At 40.4% G+C, this 24,659-nt stretch overlaps 1 protein-coding gene across 1 annotated transcript; it reads left to right on the top strand.

Moving 5' to 3' along the window:
• Positions 1 to 19,018, top strand: LOC148043058 (IgGFc-binding protein-like). The gene is given in 11 exon segments (XM_087727796.1): positions 1 to 111; positions 4,735 to 5,937; positions 6,615 to 6,814; positions 7,820 to 7,958; positions 11,105 to 11,706; positions 12,663 to 13,227; positions 13,666 to 14,261; positions 14,826 to 15,396; positions 16,272 to 16,471; positions 16,886 to 17,266; positions 18,247 to 19,018. Coding segments are annotated over 11 exon segments (4,803 nt in total). The 5' UTR covers positions 1 to 59; the 3' UTR covers positions 18,541 to 19,018.
• The last annotated feature ends 5,641 nt before the right edge of the window (positions 19,019 to 24,659 follow it).

Below are 24,659 nucleotides of genomic sequence, written 5' to 3' on the forward strand. Positions count from 1 at the left end.
TGCAGGATGTGTCGGTGCAGGGAGAAAAAAAATCCTTAATCTCTTCTCCTTTTGTAGGTATGGCACTGAGAAGACTTCTGCTCCTTTTGGCAGGTTTGGCCCAAATCTGTGGTGAGTAAACTGGACGGTTTGATGTATATTTCTGTTATTTCAAATGCATGGAAGGAATTTTGGGGTGTCTCTGTATTTGCCCACCCATGGAGGGAATGCTGAGCTTGGAACTATTTCTCCTCAAGATCGTTTTAAAGTTACTCTCCCTCGAGCACAGTGATGGTGAACCTCTGATATATGTGTGGGGGAAGCCCCCCTCTTAGAAGAATAAAATATTTTGGGAAGTATTAAAAAAGGCCAAATATTATACTTCCCTAAATGAGAAATAGAGAAACGTCCTCTTAAAATCCAGAAAGGAGACTCAGTCTTCCCACACATCTCCCGGAAACTGAGGAGGCCACCTTTTTAAAAATGCAGATTTGGTAATCCATTCAAGACAGGATTAAAACCCCAAGGAAGGCAGGATCTACGATTCATTGTGTTTGTTAAACAAGATGGGGAAAACCCCAAGGAAGCCAGCACTTTTAAGAACATATTTCTCTATTTCTCATTTAGGGAAATGAAATATTCTGCCTTTTTTTAATACTTCCCAAAATATTTCATTCTTCTAGGAGGGGGGCTTCCCACACGTGTCAAAAGTGACACATCGTGACATTTTGGGTGACACGCAGTTCACCAACATCCAACATCTCTTCTCCAAAGCGTGCCCCTTTGTCGCAGGGGTTTTAGAAGCTGTGGAAGTGAGAATGGAGGGTGAATGGAGAGTCTCTGAACGGGGTGTGCTTTTGGGTGGTTTTGAAGGCTGCAGAGCCTTCACCAAAGCCACTTTGAGAATGAAGGCCTGGTGAATCCTGGAGCAGGTTCTGTTAGGCCGCAGAGGCCTCTCCAAAGAGAGAAAACACCACCTAAAGGTAAACAATGTGCTCACCTTTCCCCTCAGGTAAGCTCCTGGGGAGCTCTGAGCTGGGGGTGGGGAATTGCACTGCTCTCTAAGGCAGCCTTTTTTGAGGGGTACTAGAGCCAAAGGTGCTTTTTAAAAAGCCAACATTCTTGGTTTTTTTTTTTCTCCTTGAAAATGTAACATCCAGATAACTACAAACACCATAAATCTTTCTATTCCGCCACGTTCAGAAGAACGGAAGAAGCTTCTTGGATGAGAAGTGAAATGTTTTCAAGGAAAAAAATTAAGTCCAGTTGCCTTTGGAACACACATTTGGGACAACCATGACCTGGATAATTGAGAATCTCCATAGACACTAGAATTGAAGTTAAGGCCCAGATCTCTACGTCAGGCCCAGCCTTGGCCCTGCCTCCCAGTAGGATAGCCTAGATGGGGGTCGGGGTGGGGTGGGAAATTGTCTCTGTTGTTTGAGGGAGGCATTTTGACACTGCAGTGTCAAGTTCGACATTTTTCAATTTTTTGACAGGTTTGCCATAAGTCCTCAAGCATTTAAATGCACTTGATCAGGAAAAATTACAACCCCTTCTTAGCTATTGGGAAACTATTTGCTGTGGTTCTTTTTGAGACGAGGTGGCGCAGTGGTTAAATGCAGCACTGCAGGCTACTTCAGCTGACTGCAGTTCTGCAGTTCGGCTGTTCAAATCTCACCAGCTCAGGGTTGACTCAGCCTTCCATCCTTCCGAGGTGGGTGAAATGAGGACCCAGACTGTGGGGGCAATATGCTGACTCTGTAAAACGCTTAGAGAGGGCTGAAAGCCCTATGAAGCGGTATATACCGTATTTATCGGCGTATAACACGCACCGGCGTATAACACGCATTCCCCATTTTAACACAAAAATTTGAGTAAAATTTTTTTTAATTAAAAATAAATGACTTGGAAGCTCGGAACTTAATGTTGGATTAAAATTTATAACATTAGAACATGAATTATAACATTAACTCCTCTTAAAAGGCAAATATGAAATGAAAAAACACCTCTTTGAGCAAAAAAACTTAATCAGAATCACTGCTTTTTGGAAAACCAAAAAGTTTTCGGAGGGTCCTGAGGAGCAGCCTTTAAAACAGCAGCGCGGGCGGCTGCGGACTCACAGCTGATTGGGAGAATGCCGGCGCGTACACTTGGGACCAGAGAGCAGGCGGGCGGGAAGGTAAGCACCCGCAATGATGGAGAAAAAATACAGGCAGCGGGCGGCTCTCTGGCCGCTGCGAGCCGCTGCTGCTAGGATGGGGTTAAATCAGGCAGCGGGCGGCTCTCCAGCCGCCGCTTGTTCAATGATGGGGTTAAAGCGAACAGCAGGTGGCTGGAGAGCTGCCGCCACTGCTGCAAGGTAGGGGTTATATCAGGCAGGGTAGCTGGAGAGCCGCCGACGCTGCCATGAAATGGATGCTGCACTTCTATGAGTATCATGGGCGCCGGTGAATCAGCTGGAGCAGGCAGTTTGGGACCCGGCGTATAACACGCAGTATCGGCGTATAACACGCAGGCAGGGTTTAAGCTTGCAATTTTAGTTTTAAAACTGCGTGTTATACGCCGATAAATACGGTAAGTCTAACTGCTATTGCTATTGCTATTGATGGCCCAATGTTGGCTCTGGGTTGGTGCCTCAGTGTGATGCACCTCAATTAAATACCGAGACAGGAAGACCATTTAATTCATAATTTAGGATTATTATTATTATTATTATTATTATTATTATTATTATTATTATTATTATTATTATTATTATTATACAATTGTATCACAGAGACCAGTTGTTTCACCGGATTTGGCATTGGTTACTAGTCGGGCCCCACCCAGGGGCCTAGGACGTCGTAACGTATTTTCGTAATATGCGTGCAGATCCAAGCAGTGCGGCTTTTTGCATTTGACTGATGGTGATTTTGTCAATTTTTAACTGTTTTAAATGTAATTCCAGTGCTTTTGGAATAGCACCCAGTGTGCCAATTACCACTGGAATTACCACTGCTGGTTTGTGCCATAGTCGTTGAATTTCGATTTTTAAGTCCTGGTATCTTGCGATTTTTTCATGTTCCTTCTCGGCGACCCTGCTATCACCTGGTATTGCGATGTCTATGATTGTGACCTTATTTTTCTCAACCAGTGTGTGATGTCTGGTGTATTATGCGCCAGTATTTTGTCGGTTTGTATACGGAAATCCCACAAGATCTTGACCATCTGATTTTCGGTGACTTTTTCAGGCTTATGTTCCCACCAGTTTGTTGCTGTTATTATATTATAATTTTTGCACAAATTCCAATGGATCATTTGTGCTACTGAATTGTGCCACAATTTATAATCAGTCTGCGTGATTTTTTTACAGCAGCTGAGTATGTGATCAACAGTTTCATCAGCTTCTTTGCAAAGTCTGCATTTGGCATCATCAGAGGATTTTTCGATTTTGGCCTTAATGGCAGTTATATCATGAAAAATTAGTCATCCAATAACATGTAAACATAAGGATTTTAAAAAAGAATTATATTCTGAATAAAAGTAAAAAAAAACATTTGCAAGGAAAAATGTCAGAATGGGTATTGGTAAATATACATTTCAGAGCTTTTCCAAGTTTCAACAGCTTACTTTTTAATTGAAGTTTGGGAATAGTAAAAAACAAAAGTACATTTTTACAATGTAGCAAATAATTTGGACAGTCCTGGTTTCCTAAATAAAATGCTTTTAGTTAAGGCTTTTAATTACATACATACATACATACATACATACATACATACATACATACATACATACATACATACATACATAGTAACAGTTCCCCTTGGACATATGTTCTAGTTGTTCCTGACTCTAGGGGGCGGTGCTCATCTCTGTTTCAAAGCACTGTCAAAAGATGTCTCTCCGTGGTCATGTGGCCTGCATGACTAAATGCTGAAGGTGCACAGAACACTATTACCTTCCCCTCAAGGTGGTTCCCATTTTTTTACTTGCATTTTTATCTGCTTTCGAACTGCTAGGTTGCAGAAGCTGGGACAAGTAATGGGAGCTCACTCTGTTACGTGGCACTAGGGATTCAAACTGCCAAACTGATGACCGTTCTGATTGACAAGCTCAGCGTATTAGCCACTGAACCCCTGCATCCCACACATACATACATACATACATACATACGCGTGCGTGCATGCGTGCGTGCGTGTGAACACATGGACACATGCAAACAGAATGGATTACAAATTTTATATCGAGTGGCTCTCATTTTCAATTCAAAATTTCATTTAAAAAAAACTAATAATCCAGGTTTAAATTTGTTGATCCATTTAGAAAGCACAGCACTGTGAAGAGCGATTTGAAGTTTACTTCTTCCTTGTGAGAACTCAGAAAAACTGCTGTCCAACTATGCAGTCCATTCAGACCAAAAATGTATTTTTTTAAAATAATACTTGCTCCTTTAAAGAACCACCAGGATGCTTTAGAGCAGTGGATGGGAGGAAGACTTGATCAATTGTTCTGCAAAAGCAAACCGTTTTTATTATACCAGTTTCCCAAAATAGGCTATGCTCATGTGGTAATTATGATTAAGCTCTACTTAAGCCGAATCTTTATGATCAGTCTTTATCTATCATCCTCAAGTTGTTAGGATCAGTCGGTCATCTGAGGTGGCCACATAGAAATGGTAAGTTTAACAGAGTCAAATCCAAGGAGGAAAGTATCCTAATTTAATACAAAAGTAGATCAATCCACTCCTACAAGACCTTCTTCTTTTTTTTTCAGGAACTTGTCATTTAAGTTCCCGGGGAAAGAGTTTTGTTACTGCCTTCATGCAAAATCACAATCCTGGGCAAGCTACTCAAAAGCTTGAGTTGTACATCTCTGGATATAATTTTGTGACAAATATTACAGTGTCAACAAGCAATACAATACTACACAAAACCATCAATGAAGGAGAAGTCATTTCCATTCAATTACCACAGTCCTTAGCAATGGTGGGAAGTGACAAATTTAATAAGGCGGTGCTGATCGAAGCTGACCAAGACATTTCTGTCATCTCCTACAATTACTTGCCTTTTACAAGTGAGGGAACAATCACATATCCCATCCACCAGCTGGGACAGTTATATTATGTGGTCACCCCCATAAGTAATGGGACAAAAGAATTCGCTATCATAGCCCATGAGGTTCTCACAAAAGTGACAATCCACCTGAAAGGCACTGTGACATACAAAAGCAAGGTTTATGGCCCTGGGTCCATCTTGATGACTGACCTCGAGGTTTTTGAAGCAATTCAGCTACAAAGCACAGAAGATTTATCAGGCACCAGGATTGAGTCGACCAAACCTGTGGCTGTCTTGAGTGGACATACCTGTGTTTCCAAGTTCACATACTGTGATCATGTTGTTGAGCAGCTCCTGCCAGTTCAGAGCTGGGGAACCACCTTCATCGTCTCTCCTCTTTCTTTCCAGACAAAATTTGATATTGCGTATATTGTTTCTGCAGAGAACACTTTACTCAAATATCAATCCAGCTCCAGGAAAGGATCTCGTACTCTGGTGGCTGGAGAAGTGGTTCAACTTGAGATCCCAACCTCTCAACCACTTTTTATCTCTGCTGATGCTAGAATCCAAGTCGTGTTTTTTTTCACTGGTGCCAAAAGAGGAGACAATTCCTATGACCCTTTCCTCATGAACATCCCTGCCATAACATGCTATTGCAATTCATACCGCATTTATGGAATGAAAAACTTTACTAATCATGCCATGATTATAGCCAAATCCTCAGAATCTGGTAGAATCATAGTGGAAGGCAGGACGATCCGGTGGTCACAGATCCCAGGGACCAAATATTCATGGGCTGAAGAAGATGTGGAGATAACAGATCGTGCCCTGTCAGTGGAACACAAAAACTCTCCCTTTGGACTTTTTCTCTTCGGAGGTGGTAAATCTGATGGCTACGGCACTGCTGCTCTTTGTTCTTCAGGTAAGTATCCTCATAAATTGATGAAGCTGTTTACGTTGTTATTAGAATTGAATGGACACACAGGTTGTTCATCTTTATCAGGGATCACTTTGGGATCTATAATTCCGCCTGCAAGTTTCTCTTCTCAAAGATCCCTCTCACCCATTCCACTCCTTCTGGCTATTGTGAGAATGCAGGGACCATTGCTTCACATGAGCCCATTCCCACCAGATCCTGAAGTAATGAAAATTCTTTAACTTTCAGTCTACTAAAAAAGTGCATGAGATAAATCACTAAAGACTCTCCTCTTGCCATTCATAGGAAGTACATAACACTATGTGGGGTTTCTTGCTGATAACTGGAATGACTGATTGGAAAGTGTGAGGTTGTTTCCAACCATAAATCAACTCAGCTTTCAAAGCCAGCTCAGCTCATAGGTCCAGAGCTGCTCCTAAGGCTGGACAAAGCTCATGTCTGCTGACATTGAAAACTAATATTGAAATCTCAGTGTAAAAAAACCCTTCGTAATAAAAATATAGAATGTGTCTCAGATCCTTAAAGGGAATCCTATGGAGCATCTGAGCAGTACAATCAATGGGTAGCTACGTCCACTTCATTCCATTTTCCTCTGCCTTGAGTAACACCCAAGAAATGTTAACTAATATGAACCGTATCAATATTTATTTTTTCCAATGTAGTTCCAAGCTGCCCAGTCAATAGCCACTACTGGGTCTGTGCCAACCTGTGCCCCACTAGTTGTGCCAAGATCAATAACCCTGATCCATGCCCGGACACCTGTGCAAAAGGATGCCAGTGCGATGTCGGTTTCTTCTTTGATGGCCTTTCCTGTGTTTCTGTGGAAACCTGTGGCTGTTCCCAAGATGGACACGACTATGAGGTTAGCAAATATATAGATAGTCTTCACCTTACAAAGACAATTTCTGCTGCTCAGTGATGACAGTTGTTAGGGGACTTGTGCCTATTTTGCAACCTGTTTGGCCACATTGGATAAGTGAAGCATGGCATCACTAGGAAAATTTGGCTTCCCCCATTGACTTTGTCAGCTGCCAGCTGGGAAGGTTACAAATAATAATCAAGGGAAAATGCTTCTTTTAGTTGCTAAGGGCAAAATTTTTATCATGTGACCATGGGGATGCTGCAATTATGAATATGCTGCAACAGTCATAAGTTTGAAAACAGGTCGGGAGTCCCTTTTTTTCTAACGCTGTTGTATATTTGAATAATCACTAAGCAAATGGTTTTAAGTCGAGGACTACATGCAGTCTACATTCATCCAACACAAGAGATATATGTGCATGTATATGAAAACCTATGGTTTTTCATGCTCAATTTTCTGATTTTTCTTAGTGATGAACTAAAAAAAACAGTCTGTTCACAAGTTCAGTTTCTTTTTTCAGAAAAAGAAGTATTTTCAGTATTATGTTATGTGGCTGAGGTTTTAAAGCATTCAGAGTAGCTTAAAACCAGAAATGGTTATGTCAAATCCTGAAGAAGTATCTAAAGTATTATTTTCTTGATATACGTACCTACTGGTGATTATTTCCCTGAATATTTCTTCTAAATTGACAGCATCTAAAGGAATTTATTGGGAAATTAGAAAATCAGACACATTTTTTTTCTGTTATGACATTTCGCAAAAATGTCACCTTTTTAAAAGCTAAAAGAACTCAAAGAAAATAATAATAAGAAAATAAGGGAGGAATATCGGCTGCTACATAGAATTGAACTCAGAGCCTCCTGACTGTGAGGCAAGAACTCCACCTCTAGGCTACCATGCCATTCAATAAATTCAAATAAATAATATAATTAAATAAAATTTATATCCCAAAGTCAATATATGTTCTATATTGTAATTCCGAAAATCTCTGTTTCTTCCTACCAGCCCCATGAGTCTGTTCTGCTGAATACCTGCCAGGAAAAATGTACTTGCATCCATGGTAAAGGGCTCCTATGTGAGGCCCACTCTTGTGCCGCTGATGAAACCTGCCGCCTTCAAGAAGAAGTCCTGACCTGAGTTAAGGGTAAGTATTCATTCCTTTATGTTCACTGGCTAAGTATCCTTGGGGAAAGATAATTGTAGCTTGAGAACTATAGCCCAAGAAAGTGTGGACTTCAACTCCCAGAATTCCTCAGTCAGCTATTTCAGAACGGTGGCTGAAAGGGGTTCTTAATAGTTCAGAGTTATCTCAAAATACGATTCACAGGATATTTATCCACATGGAAGACAATCCAAACCAAGGGGAAAAGGTGAAATGTGCATATTGTCTTAAACCAATGATACCAATGAGGAAAAGATGCTCAGGGGCCATAGTGTAACATTTTGTCCTGTCTGAAGGTCACATGGGCACAAAGGGAGGTGTTGCACTGTCACCAAAGTCGATGTGATTGATATATTTTTTTAAATGTAGAAGGGGGAGAAGCGGATGATGGTGTGATAAAACGGTAACATCTTCACCTAGGGGTTACATATCTGAAGTTGCCAATGGCTCTTATGTACCTCGCTTTATTCTTGACTTTCTGATAACCAGAAACAAGAATAAAGATGGGGAAGTATCCTAATTTAATGTATGACAAGATCTATCCCCCCTAAGAGTCTTCTTTTTTTTCAGGAACATGTCATTTAAGTTCCCGGGGGAAGAGTTTTGTTACTGCCTTCATGCAAAATCACAATCCTGGGCAGGGTACTCAAAAGCTTGAGCTGTACATCTCTGGATATACTTTTGTGACAAATATTAAGGTGTCAACAAGCAATACAATACTACACAAAACCATCAATGAAGGAGAAGTCATTTCCATTCAATTACCACAGTCCTTAACAATGGTGGGAAGTGACAAATTTAATAAGGTGGTGCTGATCGAAGCTGACCAAGACATTTCTGTCATCTCCTACAATTACTTGCCTTTTACAAGTGAGGGAACAATCACCTATCCCATCCACCAGCTGGGACAGTTATATTATGTGGTCACCCCCACAGGAAATGGCATAAAAGAATTCGCTATCATAGCCCATGAGGTTCTCACAAAAGTGACCATCCACCTGAAAGGCACTGTGACATACAAAAGTAAGGTTTATGGTCCTGGGTCCATCTTGATGACTGACCTCAAGGCCTTTGAAGCAATTCAGCTGCAAAGCACAGAAGATTTATCAGGCACCAGGATTGAGTCGACCAAACCTGTGGCTGTCTTGAGTGGACATAAGTGTGTTTCCAAGTTCACAGCCTGTGATCATGTTGTTGAGCAGCTTCTGCCAGTTCAGAGCTGGGGAACCACCTTTATTGTCCCTCCTGTTCCTTTCCAGACAAAATTTGATATTGCGTATATTGTTTCTGCAGAGAACACTTTACTCAAATATCAATCAAGCTCCAAGAAAGAATCTCGTACTCTGGTGGCTGGAGAAGTCGTTCAACTTGAGATCCCGGCCTCTCAACCACTTTTTATCTCTGCTGATGCTAGAATCCAAGTCGTTTTTTTTTCCACTGGTGCCAAAAGAGGAGACGATTCTTATGACCCTTTCCTCATGAACATCCCTGCCATAACATGCTATTGCAATTCATACCGCATTTATGGAATGAAGAACTTCACAAATCATGCCATGATTATAGCCAAATCCTCAGAATCTGGTAGGATCACAATGGAACGCAGGACGATGCGGTGGACAAAGATCCCTTACACCGAATATTCATGGGCTGAAGAAGACATGGAGATAACAGATCGTGCCCTGTTAGTGCAACACGAGAACTCTCCATTTGGACTTTTTGTCTTCGGAGGTGGTAAATCTGATGGCTACGGCACTGCTGCTCTTTGTTCTTCAGGTAAGCATCCTCATGAATTGATGGTGATGGTGGCGATGATGATGATGATGATAATTTCTGTCTTTTAAAGCTGGTTCTTATTAGAATATACATTTAAATGTTTAAAGCTTTATTGGATACTCAGATTGTTCATATGTAACTGGGGCCACTTTCAATTTCTTATATCTTCCACTGACTTCTCTATTTGGAAATCAAGCCGAGTTGATCTAGATTCTATTGGCCTGTATGGTATGGATCCTCTTTCCATGATTAAATCTCATGAAATGTACATGGGAGTAAATTTTGACTTCCTCGGACTGCAAATCCGGATTTTTCATTGAAAAATAAACTGACAATAAATCAAATCTTTATATGCAAGATTAAATGTGAAATCAATTTGCATTTCTCTTGCATTTGAATAATTGCTTATTTTGACTTAAATGCTGCTCTAATCACTGAGTTGCTTCCAAAACAGTAATAAAATAAAAAACCAAATCCAACAATATAACAGAAGCTAACGGTAGAAACAAAGTCGTAAGGCAAAGTCCAAATGATCCATGGTTTCATTATTTCCCTACCAACCCACCCAACCTTAAAGTGTGAAGTAATACGTCTAAAATTTTAGGAATAGAAAAAAGAAATATTACATGTTAGGCTTGTTTTTTTCTTCCATGGTTCCCTGTACTCTGTAAATAATGTTTTATTAACTGGCAAATAAGAGATAGGGGAGTAAATAGAAAGTAGTAACTTTTTCTCCTCTTGCTATGTGGGTAAGACAATGTTTCTCAACTTTGGCGGTTTGAAGATGTGTGGACTTGGCTTGCTGGGGAATTCTGAGAGTTGAAGTCCGCACATCTTCAAACTGCCAAGGTTAAGAAACATTGAGTGTAAAAGTATTTTTCTTCCTTCCACCCATTCCTGTATTACTTTTCCACAGCTTATTCATCATTTTTCAGTAATTAAGCTGAACAAGTGCAGTCCAGTAGCATCTTATCCAACCAACCGATTTTATTACAAGGTGTTGGCTTTTGTGGCTCTTTGCATCCGATGAAGGGTGTGCAGCTCACAAAGGCTTCTGCCTTTTAATAAAATAGGTTCCTTCTGATTTTTTTTCCTGTCATAAACTAACACAACTCTCCTCCCACAATACAGAGTTTCGTGCATAAAGATGCTTTCCTCTCTTCCCAAAGCTTTAAAAGGACTTTCTTTTACCTTCTCTTTCAAAATCCCACAAGGAAAGCCTGCTACTCTTTTGATTATCCAGAACCAATGTGAATCTTTTTGTTGTTTTGAATTAGACACGCAGGGTGTTTTCTCAGTAATAAGTGCATGTTAATAGTCACTAATCTTGTTTTAACCATGGTTTTGTTAAATAGTCCCAATATCCTGCCCTGAGAACAGCCACTATGAAGCCTGTGGAAATGCCTGTCCAGCCACCTGCTCTGACCGTTCTGCTCCCAGCACCTGTAACAACACCTGTGCGCAAATCTGCCATTGTGACGAAGGCTTTGTCCGCAGCAGTGAGAAGTGCGTTCCGGTAGACACCTGCAATTGCATTTACCAAGGCGTGACCTATAAGGCAGGGGAAGCGTTCTGGGGAGATGAAGACTGCCAGAGTCATTGCAAGTGTGATGCCAAATTAGGTAAGGCTGTATGCCAAAAGTCTTCTTGCAAGGGCAAGACAAAATGCAGCGTGGTCAATGGTGTCCGGGGATGCCATGCTGTCAGTTACAAGACCTGCATAGGAACCGGAGACCCTCACTATACAACCTTCGATGGGAAGAAATACAATTTCATGGGAACCTGCATTTACCAAATGGCTGGGCTCTGCTCCCAGGATCCTTCTCTGACCCCGTTTTTGGTCACCGTGGAGAATAACCACCGAGGCAACAAGGCAGTGTCCTACACCAAAGTGGTGACCCTGGAAATCTACAACTTTACCATCAGTATGAGCCAAGAGTTTCCCAAAAAGATCCAGGTATGTAAACTAATCCAAGGGGGTGTTCAAATGTCCTATTAATAAACAAAAAAAGAGTCATTGCAAGTTTTAGGTTCTCAGGCATAAGAGCTTCATAGGTGTTAAGTTCTCAATGTTTCTTAGTTCTTGTATGGAGGTTTAGCTACGATTCAAACCAGGATGGGATTATAGTTGCAGATTTAGGGGTCAGATATATGGGACTTGCACAGGCCAAAATATTATCATGCTTAATTTAATTCCTCCAATATAAATGCTGGAATAGCAAAATAATCTTCTGCAAGGTGGAATCCCACAAAATCCTTTTCAAGACTTATTAATCTCACACAAGAATTTTCATGAGAAAAGCCAACTTGCATATGTTTTCATGGAACAACCCCAAAAACTCAGTCTAAAAAGATTGCTGGCTTCTGGTTTAGGGAGGTGATACTATATATAGAGAGTACTTTGTTTCTTATTTCTTAGTGAAGATATTAAAGGCAAGACCTCCCTACTGTTTTTCAGCCAGTTTCCAAATGGATATTGGTTTAATGGGGAGGATGTCAGTCACTTATTTGAAATCATAAAAATATCTATTTATGATCTATAGTATTTAGAAATGTATACAGAATTTGTTCTTCGGCATAGAGAATTTCACGAGAAGTAGAAATTATTTTAGTTATCAAGCTAGCGTTTTAATTGTTTTGTGTAATTTTTACAACTTATTTTATCTGTTATATTGTTTCATCTTCTAGGGCCAAATTTAAATTACATCTGCAATTTTCCATTTGGTTTTTTTTCTATGTCTAAATTTATTGTTATTAAATAGTGATAGATTTCTTACTTTGCTTATTTGTCAAACAGCCCATTGAGTGGAATAGGGGAGATGATGAGTCTGAAATCTAATAAGACCAAATCTACTCTTTAATTTGAAATAATTGTTAGTGCCTTGACTATTTTTTTTCTATATTTTAATTCAGGTCAATGGCATCTTTGTGGAACTGCCCTTTTCCTATGAAAATAAACTGAGCATCTATCAGAGTGGAGTTCACGGCTTCATCAAGACAGACTTTGATCTGCGTGTCAGCTTTGACTGGTACAGCTATGCCAGGGTCATCGTTCCCGACTCTTATGCCAATGCACTCTGTGGCCTTTGTGGTAATGCCAATGAAGATCAAAATGATGACTTTCTCATGAAAGATGGAACCCAAGCAGAGGATGAAATTCAATTTGCAAACAGCTGGAAGGTGAAAGATATTCCTGGCTGCTCTTCTGGATGCACCAAAAATTGCCCAGTGTGCAGTGATGCTGATAAACAAACCTACCAAGGTCCATCCTACTGTGGGATTCTTACAAGAAAGAGTGGGCCTTTCAGGCAATGCCATGATGCCATTGATCCTCAGTCTTACCTTGATGATTGTGTCTATGATACCTGCGCATATCAAGGTCACCATGAGACCCTCTGTATTGCCATCAGCTCCTACGTGACAGCATGTCAAGCTCACGGCATCCAAGTTGAGGAGTGGAGATCACCATCCTTCTGCAGTAAGTCTTCCCTCCTGCATTCAAAGTTTACCGTGTTTTCTCCAAAATAAGACAGGGTCTTGTTTTCTTTTGACTCCCCCCCTTGAAATAAGCACTTGGCCTTATTTTTGGGGAGGTCTTATTATTTTTGAGGTGCAGGAGGCAGTGAGTATGGTCACCTCATGACTGCTGCTGTTTTGCAATATTTTCGGGCATGTCTTATTTTCGGAGAAACAAAATAGCTGGCATGAGAGATGAAAGAGAGCCTAAATCCAGTAATAGAAATGGGAGAGTCATTTGATGAAGACCCCATTTATATCACAGTAGCCTTCCTCAACTTTTTGCCCCCAGATGTGTTGAAGTAGTTTCCATCCATTTTTACTTATCTTGCCTTCTGCTTTAACCCCCTCTTCTTTGTGATAATTTGATAAGCAACATTCTCTTTATTCTGTTCTTCAGGTATGTCTTGCCCACCTAACACCCACTATGAGCTCTGTGGCAATGGTTGTCCAGCAACATGCAAGAGCCTCATCTCACCGCAGGAGTGTGATGTTCCATGCCTGGAAGGATGTTTTTGTGACTCTGGATCTATCCGCAGTGGGGATCAGTGTGTTTCAAATGCAAACTGTGGCTGTTTTGACCAAGGGCGATACTACAAACTGGGAGAAGAGTTTTATCCCACCACTTCCTGCCAGAAAAAGTGCATCTGCAAGGACAACGCAACCATAGAATGTCAAAAGTTCTCTTGTGAAGAAAATGAGGAATGCAAGATTGTAAAAGGCGTTCAAGGCTGCTACCCCATAGGCTATGGAAAGGCCATTGTATTGGGGGGACCTCATTTCATTTCCTTTGATGGAAGGCATTTTGAACTCTACGGTTCCTGTACTTACACCATAGCTCAAGTCTGCCAGCACAATCCTCAGCTCCAGAACTTCACTCTGTGGGTAGAGAATGAGAAGCTTGGTGATGGTCCTTTAATTCTAATCCAGAATCTGAAGCTCTTCATTCATGGTTCCACAATCACCCTTCAGAGGGGACTAAAGTGGCAGGCTATGGTAGGTGAAAGAGCTTATCACTAGGAAGTTTCTTTTATGGGTTTTTGTTATCATATTTGGGGAAAAGGCTTTGAATCCTAGAGCCAGCAAACTGTTTGCAGAATAGGGGCTACACCCCCACACAGACATTTTATTTGGTCTTTGTATAACTGCAGAGAACATGGAAATATTGCAGGGATGGCTCCCAAATGACTGGAAACAGAAATCTCTGCCTGTTTTCTTTTAATAAAACAGGTGCATTAAATTTATTAGGGGTTTAATGCAGCACAATCAAGCAGAAAAATTCAGTTTCACATTCAGTAGTGACATTTTGGTCTTAATCTCAGAAGATTTTTAAAAATTGGGGGGAGGGATTTGGGAGTTAAATGCATGCTTTCTACCTTTGATGATTTGCTAATGCAGACTGCAAGATCATAATTGAATCTAGATTTTATTCTTTTCCCAGAGTTGTGAAGAGGAAAACAAACAATATTAATTACTGCTATGAAGCAATGTGAAACATGCATTAAATTCTATGCATGTAAAACCAGAACTTATTCCCAATTTCATTCTTTGTTGGTACAGGTGGATGGACAGTTGTATACCCTGCCAATGAATGCAGCTGATGGGAAATTCTGGATCACCCAAGAAGGGAACAACATCATTATCTATACAACCTTTGGCCTCACAGTCCTCTATGATACTTCTTCATATATTCAGGTTTCTGTGCCCAGTACTTACATGGGTCATATGTGTGGCCTAGCTGGAAACTTCAATGGGGATCCGAAGGATGACTTCATGCTACCTAATGGAAAACTCACTGAAAATGTGGAAGAATTTGCGGCTTCTTGGAAGGTCCCAGTGAATGGTGTAATTTGTTCTGATGGCTGTGGGGACAGATGTCCCATCTGCAACAAAACCCAGAAAACAAAATATGAAGCTGAGAACTTCTGTGGAATGATCCCATCCAAGACAGGTCCATTCATAGGCTGCCATTCACTGGTGGACCCTGCAGAATATTTTGAACACTGTTTGAATGAGGCCTGCACAGCCAATGAGGTTCAAGGGTCCCTTTGTCGCAGTCTTCAAGCCTATGTAGCTGCTTGCCAGGCATCTGGTGGCAACATTAGAGCCTGGAGAAGCTCTTTCTTCTGCCGTAAGTTTGTAGGAAGTTACTTTCCATAAATAGCCAACTCTCTGCCTCAAATGTCTTCGTCTATCTTTCTGTGCCTTGCCTTACTATTCTTATTCATGGCTGAGTCTATCCAGTTCACAACCATTTAAATCCTAACATCCTCTAGTGCTTAACGAACCATGGATGCATCCTGATTCAAAGAGATTCCAGAGTTGTTTCAGCAATTACTGTGTTTCCCCAAAATAACACCTATCCCAAAAATAAGCCCTACCATGGTGTTTGCTTGTCTGCACAATATAAGTCCTATCCCCAAAACAAGGCCTTCTTAAGCACAACTGCCCAGCTGCCCATTCCATCTGGTTGTTTGTGGTGTCCTGGCCGCAAGACTTCCTCCCCTGCCACGATGAAGCAGAAGAAGTGGGCCTCCCATGTCCTCTTCAAGTACATGGACAAAGAAACAAGTCATTTCCCTCAAAATAAGACCTAGTTCTTATTTTGGAGGTCAAAAGAAATTAAGACTGGGTCTTATTTTTGAAAAAAACATGGGTACTTGTTCCAAGAATCCTTAACTTTATTGCCTACTTGCTTATAATCTCTCAATATTTTACTAAGGTTCTTTGTTGTCTCATTCGTCCCAACATGAAGGAGGAAGGAAGATTAGTAGTTTGTGGGCCTAATTGTTTTGGTTAGGTTCTCAGCCACATTTTGATTTTTGGCTCCAGGGAGACAAGATGCCTCTCTAGATTGTACTCTTCTCCCCTGGAAGATGTGATTGTTAGTCCTTAGCACTTCATTAGTGCAGTGTTTCTCAACTTGGGCAACTTTAGGAGATGTGAACTTCACTTCTGGGAATTCCCTACCCACTTTAATCTATTTGCTTCTTCTGCTTTCCACAGCTCTCACCTGTCCGGCCCACAGCCACTATGAGCCATGTACCAGAACTTGTGATTCCACCTGTGCCGCCTTGTCTAGTCCAAGTCATTGTTCAGAGAACTGCTTTGAAGGCTGTCAGTGTGATGAGGACTATGTCTTTGATGGATCTCAGTGTGTAACCATGAAGCAATGTGGCTGCACATATCGCGGAGCCTACCTGAAGGTAATTTCTCTCTCCCTTGACGTGGCTGGTTGCAAAAAGGGGCTATTTCTCATGAGATGGAGACTAGGAGAGATTCCTGACAGAATACAGACTTACAACAGTTCATTTAGTGACCATTCCCCATGGTCATGTGATCAAGACTCAGATATTTGACAACTGGTTCATATTTATGACGGTTGCAGTGTCCTGGGGTCACACGGTCTCTTTTTGCAACCTTTTGACAAGCCAAGTCAATGGGCAAGCCAGATTCACTTAACAACCGGGTTACTAACTTAACAACTTCAGTGATTCACTTAACAACTATGACAAAATATGTGATAAAGTGGGGCAAAACTCAAAAATTGGAAGAACGGAGGGAGGGAAGAAATGCTTTTCTTTCCTTATTGTAACTGACTCTGGGACTTTGTTCAACAGATCGGTGAGCACATATACTCGAAAGGCTGCACAAAAAAATGCACCTGCCAGTCAGCAGGCCACCTCCAGTGCAACGAAAGCAGCTGCCAGCTTGGAGAGACCTGTACCCTTCGGGAAGGCGTGCGTGGCTGCGTGACGCTGGAAACTCAATGCCAACTCACTGCCCAAGCGCGGTTCACTTCTTTCGATGGTGCCACGGGGAGATATTCCTGCAGTGGAGTCTACGAAATAGCTTCTCTTTGTGACCAGAACTCTGCCTCATGGTTCAGGCTCTTAGTGAGCATTGGAAAGGTGTATACGAAGGAGATGGTGGTTGGAAAATCTGTCTTCTTTTACTTTCGAGGTGGCTTCATTCATATTATAAACCAAGAAAGGTTTTGGGTAAGTGAAAATCAAGAGCAAATCAAGAAGTTATGGAACACTTAGTAGCCTTCAACATACATTCTTCAAAGTCTCTCTACCCCCCACCCCCCATTTCCACCCCACCCCTAGAAGAATCCTTCATAAATTCTGGCTAGAGAATGCAGATGGGACAATTCATACTCCACCCTTAATCATCTTTACATATTTAAACAATAATGTTGCCTTTTAAATTTGGTAGTAGTAACTGAATAAAAGATAGTCTCCTTTGAGTCAAGCTAGATTCTGGTTGAATTAGTGGACACTCCTCTGTTATACAGAAAATTTTTGCCACTGCCATGTTCAGGAACGCTCTTTGATATTTCAGCAAAGGCGCAGTTGTAAGATTTTCTGGGAAACCCCTTTCAATTATTTAAAAAACATTTTATTATAGAATAAAATACAAAGACACAAAACAAATAGTAGGACTGTGGGGAGGAGAAGGTGAAAGAAAAATGAGGAGGGGAGAGAGAAAAAAAAATATTGACTTCCGACTCCCTCTGTTGCAGTAGAATAAGGCATTAAACCTCAACTTTTTATGTTTCCATAATATTAGAAACTAGCCATTTCTATAACGATAAATCATTCTAATCAGCAAAACCCCAAATAAAAGTTTCATGTTTTTCCAACTCAAGGAAACCCCTTTCAATTGCTAACCAAGTTTCCATTGCTTATCTTCCAAATCTAGACAATAATAGTCAGGAGCAGGTATAAACGAATGAGTTGACACCTGATGAAAAAAGTATGCAGATCTTTTTGCAAAAAATGGGGTGATACCTAATATCTTTTTTTTCTTTCTATGCAACTGCTATCTGCAGGACATCTGATGTCTTGCAAAAGATTTTGTAATTAAGCTGAGGACTATTTGAGTAGATTCAAAGGAAGAAAACAAACATTTAAAAATGGATGCCGGGATATTTTCAAGTTGCTTACTGTTTTCCTACCTCAGTCATGTTTTCCAGGTAAATGGTCAGAATATAAAGCTGCCATATGAGAACAGCCCTGTGTCCATGAGGAAAATTCAAGATAAAATTGTTATTGACCATGATTCTGAAGTGCAAATTTATCTCCATCCTGATGGGATGGTGACAATGGCAGCCAAGGAGAGCCTCAGAGGGAAGCTGTGTGCCGCCTGTGGAAACTTCAACAAGGACCATTTGGATGACTTGAAGCTGGCCAGTGGAGAGAGAACAAATAATTTTGATGAAGTACTCAAGTCCTGGGAGGCGGAAGATTTTCTTGAAAATTGCTTCTAGACTGTTCTATCTGTGCTTGCGATCTGATGTAACAAACTACAGCAAAGCACAAGGGAAGCCCAACATTTTGTCTAGCATATGGTCAAATACTTTTTAAGGAAAAACCGCATCCTTGATATCCCAGAGTTTCATCTTCTCTGATCTAGGTACATCAGACCAGGAAATCACAAGAAAGCTGAAAGCATTATTATTAAGACTGGCTATAGTAGTAGAATCTTGCAAATCTGATTCTGTTCTACATCCTCCTTATACTCCAGGGAATTAGAGAGATATCTGCCTGAGATACTTTAGAATATAATCTTCCTGCTCAGGACTTCATCTCCTTTTCCGTAGATTAACAATTCCATAGATCTCTGTCAAGATTATCTTCCTTGCTCTCCACATCATGCGCCTTAGCTGCAAGAATGCATTTGTTTATGATTGAATATATTTTGCAAATACAGAAAATGAAATAATCCAGTAAAGAAGTTAAATGTTTTATGCAAACTCCGTTATCATTATGGCTTGAATGTGCTGGAGAACAAACTACCCAACTGCATTTTTAAGCTTAGACTACGGACATAGTGAAGTTGAACCAAGTTATACTCAATTCTACATCCAGCAAAGATTGGTAGGGAAACATTACTCACCACACTAGATAATCATAAAGCGGTTTAGGCAATTGCAGGGCTGACTGCAAATCGCTCTTAAGCTTTGTCCTCTCCTATGTTCCTCCCACTCAAAGTTTCGACCTAAAATGGCAACTTTCCTTTTGTTTAATATTTAAAACCGCTTGCTTGTGCAGCACACATTACTCACGAAATATTACAGTAACACTGGGCACTAATTCATTCAGAGATTTAACTGATGCAAATGTGAAGGAGAAACAACTAAGATATTGTTTCCATTTCAAAATGTCATAAAGTTGGTGTCAGCATTCCAAGTATCATGTAGAATTAAATCAGAGACTAAGGCAAAACTATCCTTAAAGTTCCAATTTAATAAAGCAAAGATCTTAGGCACATCTGTGTTAATCCCAATACTGGAAATGACATCAGAATTCCACCCAGTTAAAAGTTCACAATCTTGTCCCCACATAAGAGACTGGGGAGGGCAAAAACAGCCTCCCCCGCCCACCCAGAGGCCCTCTGGAGGCTTCAGGAGCTTCCCTGAAGCCTCCGGAGCGCAAAAAACTAGCCATACCGGCAAACTGGAAGTTCGGGAACGGACTTTCGGTTTGCTCGTAGGGCCGGTTTAAGCCCTCCGTAGCATTCAGGGTCTTCTGGAGGCTTCCCTGAAGCTTCGGGAGGATGAAAAATGACCCTACGAACAAACCAGTAGTCCATTCCCAAACTTTCGGTTTGCTGATGGGGCCGTTTTTTTTGCCCTCCGGAGGCTTCAGGGAACCTCCGAAGCCCCCGGAGAGCCTCTGGGGGGGAGGCTGTTTTCGCCCTCCCCAGGCTGCTATAACGCCTCTGGATCCTGAAAGGAAGGGTGAAAAATGGCCTTAAAAAAAAGGCTCAAGTCAGCTGACAGTTCAATGCCTTGCGTGCTCTGACAAATGGCTCCACGTGCTACCTGTGGCACGTATGCCATAAATTCGCCATCCCGATCATAGGGCAACAATTTTTAAATCAAAATACCTCAAAAATGCTAATCTACAGTATATGTTAATTCTGGAGCCAGAAATAAAAGTTTTTCAAAGTTATGTCATTGTTGAAGTTACTGAGGAATCTGATAAGGAAATATCTCTGAAAATACGACCCAACAGCTATTTCTTATACTTTAACCAAAGTCACACTGTGTGAGTTAATTCATCACGACAATAATTCTCTGCCACACTTAACCAGAGTATATAATAATACTTCATTTTTGAACAATAAATTCTATGACCCTAAAAATGGTCAACATTTTTAATAAAAGAACTGAAAAATTCAATATAAAAATTATCACAGAAAGACCTATAGGTTGAATAAGGCACTGCTAGGAATCTTAATTTGAAGTAAGAGATATTGAGTAGTTTTATGGCCTGGTATTTCTGTTTGTGTGCATACATATACACTGTATAATTATTGATTGATCAATTGATACAGACAGAGTTTGTACAATATGGGTTACCATAGTACCGTTTACCAAAGCTACCTAGCCATTCTGAAGTTTAACCACATCTATATTTTAACATGTCTGCAGTTATATCATCTACACAAGTGGGGGGGATTCAAATAATTTAAAAATTGGTTCTCTGCCCTAACGACCAGCTGGGTAGGAGTGATTCAGTGGTCATGTGACTGGGTGGGCGTGGCCAACTCAATGTCAATCAGGTCACTGGGCACTTCACTTTAATTGTTACACTGTAATAAGGGTTAACCCAGAGGCAGTTTCTGTAAACAGGGCAATAAAGATTAGGCTAGAAAGAACACCAGAATGTTTCCTTCCTGCCTTCCTTACAGGATTAGCCCTGTAAGGTGGAAAAAAACAAAAGGATATTTCTTCCAACAACCGGTTCTCCAAACTGCTTAGAAAGTTAACAACCGGTTATTCTGAATTGGTGTGAACTGGCTGAACCCCACCAATGTTCTATACCTGCAGCTTTATCGGTGTTCCACATGGCATTTATGATTTGTCCATTTTGTTTTTCTTAACTAACATGGCACTTAAGTCTATTTTGAGGAATGTCACTACTGTTCCGATACATATCTCTAAAATACTCTCCCAGTGTGTTCTCACTTTAGTTTGTTCTCAAAATGTTTAATCACTTTTAATTTATTCACTCTCCTGGACATCCCTTGTTTAGCTTTCTTTGTCTATTTCCAGAACACATTGCTTAATTCCATCAAAATCACCTTTCATTTTCTCCATCCCTTATCTGGCCCTTGTTCTCCTTGACTCCATTCCTGGCTTCTAAGAGACACAAATGGATATGTTCCCTAAATTAGGCAGGAAGCAGTTCCAACCTATGTAATCTCGTTCTCTCTCATCCTCCACTCTCCTCTAGCACAAAAGACCAAGTCAATGTCCTTCTTTTCTTCCTTCCAACATTCAATTATGAGAGGACTGAAATCTATACTGTGATTTAATAAAAGACAAGTAGAGTGGAGAACAGAACAGAGATATTATATAAGGCTCCTTGCCAAGCAAGGGAGTAAATCCCCTGATTAAAGGCATATGGCTGCAGCCTGGTTTAAGAGGAAGCCCTGAGCCATGATTCCTCATTGGAATCAACTGTGCAATTTCTGGATCATGTGTGAGGTTGTGTTTATTCTACTTGTAAAAGTTTGACCTCTGGACCAGCTGATAACCCTGACCTGGGTCTTGGAACTCTGGCCTGATTTTTGATTATTCTTCTGTGTACCCTTATTAAAAACAAAACCCTTCTTTTGTGGATTCTGTTTTGATTGGCATTCCTTGTCTGCTGTTACCGTCTAGACCTTGAATAAATTGCTAATTGCCATAGCAACTCTCCATATGAATGTATAACTGTAATGAAACATCAGAGTCACTTGGTTGAGATGAACTGCTGTAGAAATTAAATAAATAATAAAGGAGGACACATGGTTTATATCCTTAACACAGATAACAGAGAATAGGATTAAATTGTAGCTATGTCCGCTTTGTTGATGAATTTAGGCATGGTGTCATGAGAGGTTTAACGTAAATTAGGAGGATGCCCCAATGCATCAGAGAAGAAAATGGACACCCTCCAGATATTTTGGATTATAACTCCTATAATAGAGAAGCTGTAGGATTATGTAAACTGTAGTCTAAGCCTGCAAACTCTATCTTATCCAGGGTTACCTTTATTCATGGCTTGTACCAGGTGGCTTGTACCAAGTTGAGGGAACTATCAGATACAAAATGGAAAATTGCACTTTTCCTGTTCAAAGATGCACAATCATAGGCACAAGTTATTGGGTACTTTCACAATATCACAGCTTTGTCCCTAAGGGAGATCGCAAAGTTTGAGGAATTAGGCGTCAGTTACTTGCTTTTTCAAATGAAAAACTGACAAATATTTTCCTGTTCTTGGAAGTCATTAATAAAATCTGCATGGGCAGCACTCCGAGGATTTCAAATTTCCATCCAAATAAACTAGCTAACCCCAAAATTATTATCTTTACTTTGAGAGTTTATAAATAGCCACAATGACCTTTGCTTTCTTTGGAATCAATCATAATCAAATATTCAATTTAAAAAAAACCAGGCTGCAGCAGAAAAACATAGATTTAGCTTTGGAAAAATATGCTCAGGATTTCTTATTGGTTGATGATTTGAAAAAGTATAGATGAAAAATTAACACCTTATAATTGGCAGCTACTAAATACCATTAATTGACTTAATTAACTCAACCAAAATTGAGCCCAAAATTTCTGTTGCTATGTGAGGCAGTTATTAAGTGAGTTTAGCCCCATTTTATGACCAGAGTTGTTAAGTGAATTGCTGCAGTTGTTAACTTAGTAACATGGTTATAAAGTGAAACTGGCTTCCCTATCGACTTTGCTTATCAGAAAGCTGCAAAAGATGATCACATGAGCCTAGGACACTGCAAGTGTCATAAATATGAGCCAAGACTGAATTTTGACCATGGGACCATTTACAGTAGATGTGTAAAAAATGGTCACAAGTCAGTTTTTCAGTGCCACTGAAGCCCTGAGCCATGATTCCTCATTGTGTAATTTCTGGATCATGTGTGAGGTTTGTGTGAATTCTACTTGTAAAAGTTTGACCTCTGGATCAGCTAAGAACCCTGACCTGGGTCTTGGAACTCTGACCTCAATTTTGATTATTCTTCGGCATACTCTGGTTAAAAGCACAACCTTTCTTTTGGGGATTTTGTTTTGATTGGCATTCCTTGTCTGCTGTTACCTTCTCGACCTTGAATAAATTGCTAATTTCCATAGCAACTCTGCATATGAATTTATACCTGAAATGAAGGTTCAGAATCACTTGGTTGAGATGGACAGCTATGTAAATTAAAAGAATAATATATAAAAGAAGGATACATGGTTTATATCAGTGGTGGGATTTATTTATTTATTTATTAGACTTATATACCGCTTCATAGGGCTTTCCGCCCTCTCTAAGCGGTTTACAGATTTTTTAGCAAATTGAGTCAGCAACTTTCCCCCACAGTCTGGGTCCTCATTTCACCCACCTCGGAAGGATGAAAGGCTGAGTCGACCTTGAGCCGGTGAGATTTGAACCGCTGAACTGCAGATCACAGTCAGCTGAAGTGGCCTGCAGTACTGCACCCTAACCACTGCACCACCTCGGCTCTTAAATAAATTCAAATAATTCAAATAATTTAACAACTGGTTCTCTGTCCTAATGACCAGGTGGTAGGCAGGGCTTAGTTAGTCCTTCACTTACAACCACAATTGAGGCCAAATTTCAGTTGCTAAGTGAGACAGATGAAAATGAGTTTGGTCCCATTTTACGATATTTCTTGTCACTGCTGCACATACAGTTAGTAGTACATCTTAATTCTCAAAAATCAAAACAGTCAGGATTACCTGTTTATTTTATCTATTATGCTGTTGCCCCAAAGATGAACTGTTAGACTCATCAAATATTCTGGCCGACCATAGACCAATGCTAGACAAGGATTTGCAACCAGTCACTCTCTCTTTCCCCCAACCCACTTCACACAATTTGCTCTTTGGGGTCAAACAGGGGAGCAGCCAGTGCCATCTCCAGCTGGTGAAACAACCATATGATATAAATCAGATTGATTTATTACATGCCATCAAGTCAGGTTTGACTTCTAGTGACCACTTAGATTTTTCTCCGTGGGAAATATATATATTTTCACACTTAGCGACCGTTGTGACATCCTCATGGTCACGCGATCAAAATGTTGATATTTGGCAACAGATTCGTATTTCTGATGGTCGCTAAGTGTGAAAAATGGTCATCAGTCGCTTTTTTCAATGCATTGTATCTTCCTGATTATTAAAAGTGCAAATTCACTCAGTGTCAATCATGACTCCTGAGTCCATTTCAAAGTATTGAGTATAGAATTTTTTAAAATGATTTTACTTCAATTTATTCTGTGTGGAATAGTTTGAAATGGTGACAGTATAAATTATTGCTGGTGTAATACTTAACAATGGTTTTTAAGGATTTCTTTTATTTATAGAATA

This window comes from Thamnophis sirtalis, unplaced genomic scaffold, assembly GCF_051295495.1.
Source record: "Thamnophis sirtalis isolate CommonGarterSnake01/CBP01778 unplaced genomic scaffold, rThaSir2_p1.2 scaffold_13, whole genome shotgun sequence".
Taxonomy (NCBI): domain Eukaryota; kingdom Metazoa; phylum Chordata; class Lepidosauria; order Squamata; family Natricidae; genus Thamnophis; species Thamnophis sirtalis.